This window comes from Lottia gigantea (assembly GCF_000327385.1).
Source record: "Lottia gigantea unplaced genomic scaffold LOTGIsca_298, whole genome shotgun sequence".
Classification (NCBI taxonomy): Eukaryota; Metazoa; Mollusca; class Gastropoda; family Lottiidae; genus Lottia; species Lottia gigantea.
In genome coordinates this window covers 93,061-95,610 of record NW_008708978.1, presented here as the reverse complement: position 1 = coordinate 95,610, position 2,550 = coordinate 93,061, and the positions used below count along the sequence as shown (strand labels likewise).

Sequence of the window (2,550 nt, the reverse complement as noted above, 5' to 3'; positions counted from 1 at the left end):
ATTAATTTATATTACCTTTAACATAAACCTACACCAACAATATAATATCAATTCCCTCTCTATGATTATAATATACAACTTTTATTAATTTATATATATTAACTTTAACATAAACCTACATCAACAATATAATATCAATTTCCTCTCAATAATTATAATATACAACTTTTATTAATTTATATTACCTTTAATATAAACCGACATCAACAATATAATATCAATTCCTTCTCAATAATTATAATATACAACTTTTATTAATTTATATTACCTTTAACATAAACCTACATCAACAATATAATATCAATTCCCTCTCAATAATTATAATATACAACTTTTATTAATTTATATTACATTTAACATAAACCTACACCAACAATATAATATCAATTACCTTTGAATAATTATAATATACAACTTTTATTAATTTATATTACCTTTAATATAAACCTACATCAACAATATAATACCAATTCCCTCTCAATAATTATGATATACAACTTTTATTAATTTGTATTACCTTTAACATAAACCTACACCAACAATATAATATCAATTCCCTCTCAATAATTATAATATACAACTTTTATTAATTTATATTACCTTTAACATAAACTTACACCAACAATATAATATCAATTCCCTCTCTATGATTATAATATACTACTTTTATTAATTTATATTACCTTTAACATAAACCTACATCAACAATATAATATCAATTCCCTCTCAATAATTATAATAAACAACTTTTATTAATTTATATTACCTTTAACATAAACCTACATCAACAATATAATATCAATTTCCTCTCAATGATTATAACATACAACTTTTATTAATTTATATTACCTTTAACATAAACCTACATCAACAATATAATATCAATTCCCTCTCAATAATTATAATATACAACTTTTATTAATTTATATTACCTTTAACATAAACCTACATCAACAATATAATATCAATTCCCTCTCAATAATTATAACATACAACTTTTATTAATTTATATTACCTTTAACATAAACCTACACCAACAATATAATATCAATTCCCTCTCTATGATTATAATATACAACTTTTATTAATTTATATTACCTTTAACATAAACCTACATCAACAATATAATATCAATTCCCTCTCAATGATTATAACATACAACTTTTATTAATTTATATTACCTTTAACATAAACCTACATCAACAATATAATATCAATTCCCTCTCAATAATTATAATATACAACTTTTATTAATTTATATTACCTTTAACATAAACCTACATCAACAATATAATATCAATTCCCTCTCAATAATTATAATATAGAACTTTTATTAATTTATATTACTTTTAACATAAACCTACACCAACAATATAATATCAATTCCCTCTCAATAATTATAATATACAACTTTTATTAATTTATATTACCTTTAACATAAACCTACATCAACAATATAATATCAATTCCCTCTCAATAATTATAATATACAACTTTTATTAATTTATATTACCTTTAACATAAACCTACATCAACAATATAATATCAATTCCCTCTCAATAATTATAATATACAACTTTTATTAATTCTAAAATATAAATCAAACATAGAATTAGTTTCAACCTCTATTACGAGGCGCTCACCAACTTAGGAGATGACCAGAAATTTGCAATAAGGATATAGAATTAGTTTTGACCTCTAATAAGACAAGCGGTTTTGGAAATCTTGATTTGTTTTGAAGTCAAAATAACAATTTTCCGCAATTCTTCGTTACAGCTTGTGAATTAAGGAAATGCATTTTATAGGTATTTTTTATTTGTATAGTTCATCTAATTAGTCTGTTTCAAAGAGATGTCTGAGATATTCACATTATCTAAATTGATTTTAATAATTACCTTCTGAACTAGTTGGCTGAAGTTCTCTTACAATCTGTCCATCATCGTCTGATTTAGATAACCATCGATTACACACAAACTCATAACGTCGACTTTCAGATGGGAAATCAATAGTTACTGTGCCTAAGTACCACCCAGGACCTATCCCTGAGTTGTCATGTCCTATCTTAATTTTTTTAATCTAAAATCAGAAAATCAACATACCAATAGTAATAGTAAAATAAATAATGTATGATATTAACAATGAGTGTTTCCTTGTTAACATTCAAAACAACATCAATCAGCAAGAACTAGAAAGGTTATTATGGTAGAAATTTTAAACATGAATTGTATTCTGTCAAAATATTACATGAACAAAATGAAAAAAAAAAAACATTTTCTTAAAAATCCAAAGATTTCTAGGTGTAAAAATTTGTTCACAACTTAGTAACTAAAATAAATTTAAATCATAGCCAAATAGTTACAGACTTGTCAGAGAAACGTTCAAGTGGGAGGCATTTCTGGGTAACAGTCGGTAATGTATTTTTCTAGCATATTTCAGATATCCTGAATCCGAAAAAACTGTTCCAAAACCAAATTCTGGATCCTTTACCTCCTAACTTAGGCTGCTAGAAGATTTAGTTTTAATACTTTTTATATTAAACATTATGCTCTG

General features: G+C 23.6%; 1 protein-coding gene across 1 annotated transcript in view; it reads right to left on the bottom strand.

Annotated features, from left to right (window-relative positions):
- LOTGIDRAFT_145236 (hypothetical protein) overlaps positions 1–2,550 on the bottom strand; it is a gene marked incomplete at both ends in the record, with an annotated part of 26,013 nt that overhangs the window by 2,183 nt on the left and 21,280 nt on the right. The window contains one exon of the mRNA XM_009057000.1: positions 1,896–2,076. Within this exon, the coding sequence (XP_009055248.1) occupies positions 1,896–2,076 (181 nt within the window). The remainder of the gene's footprint in view (positions 1–1,895; positions 2,077–2,550) is intronic.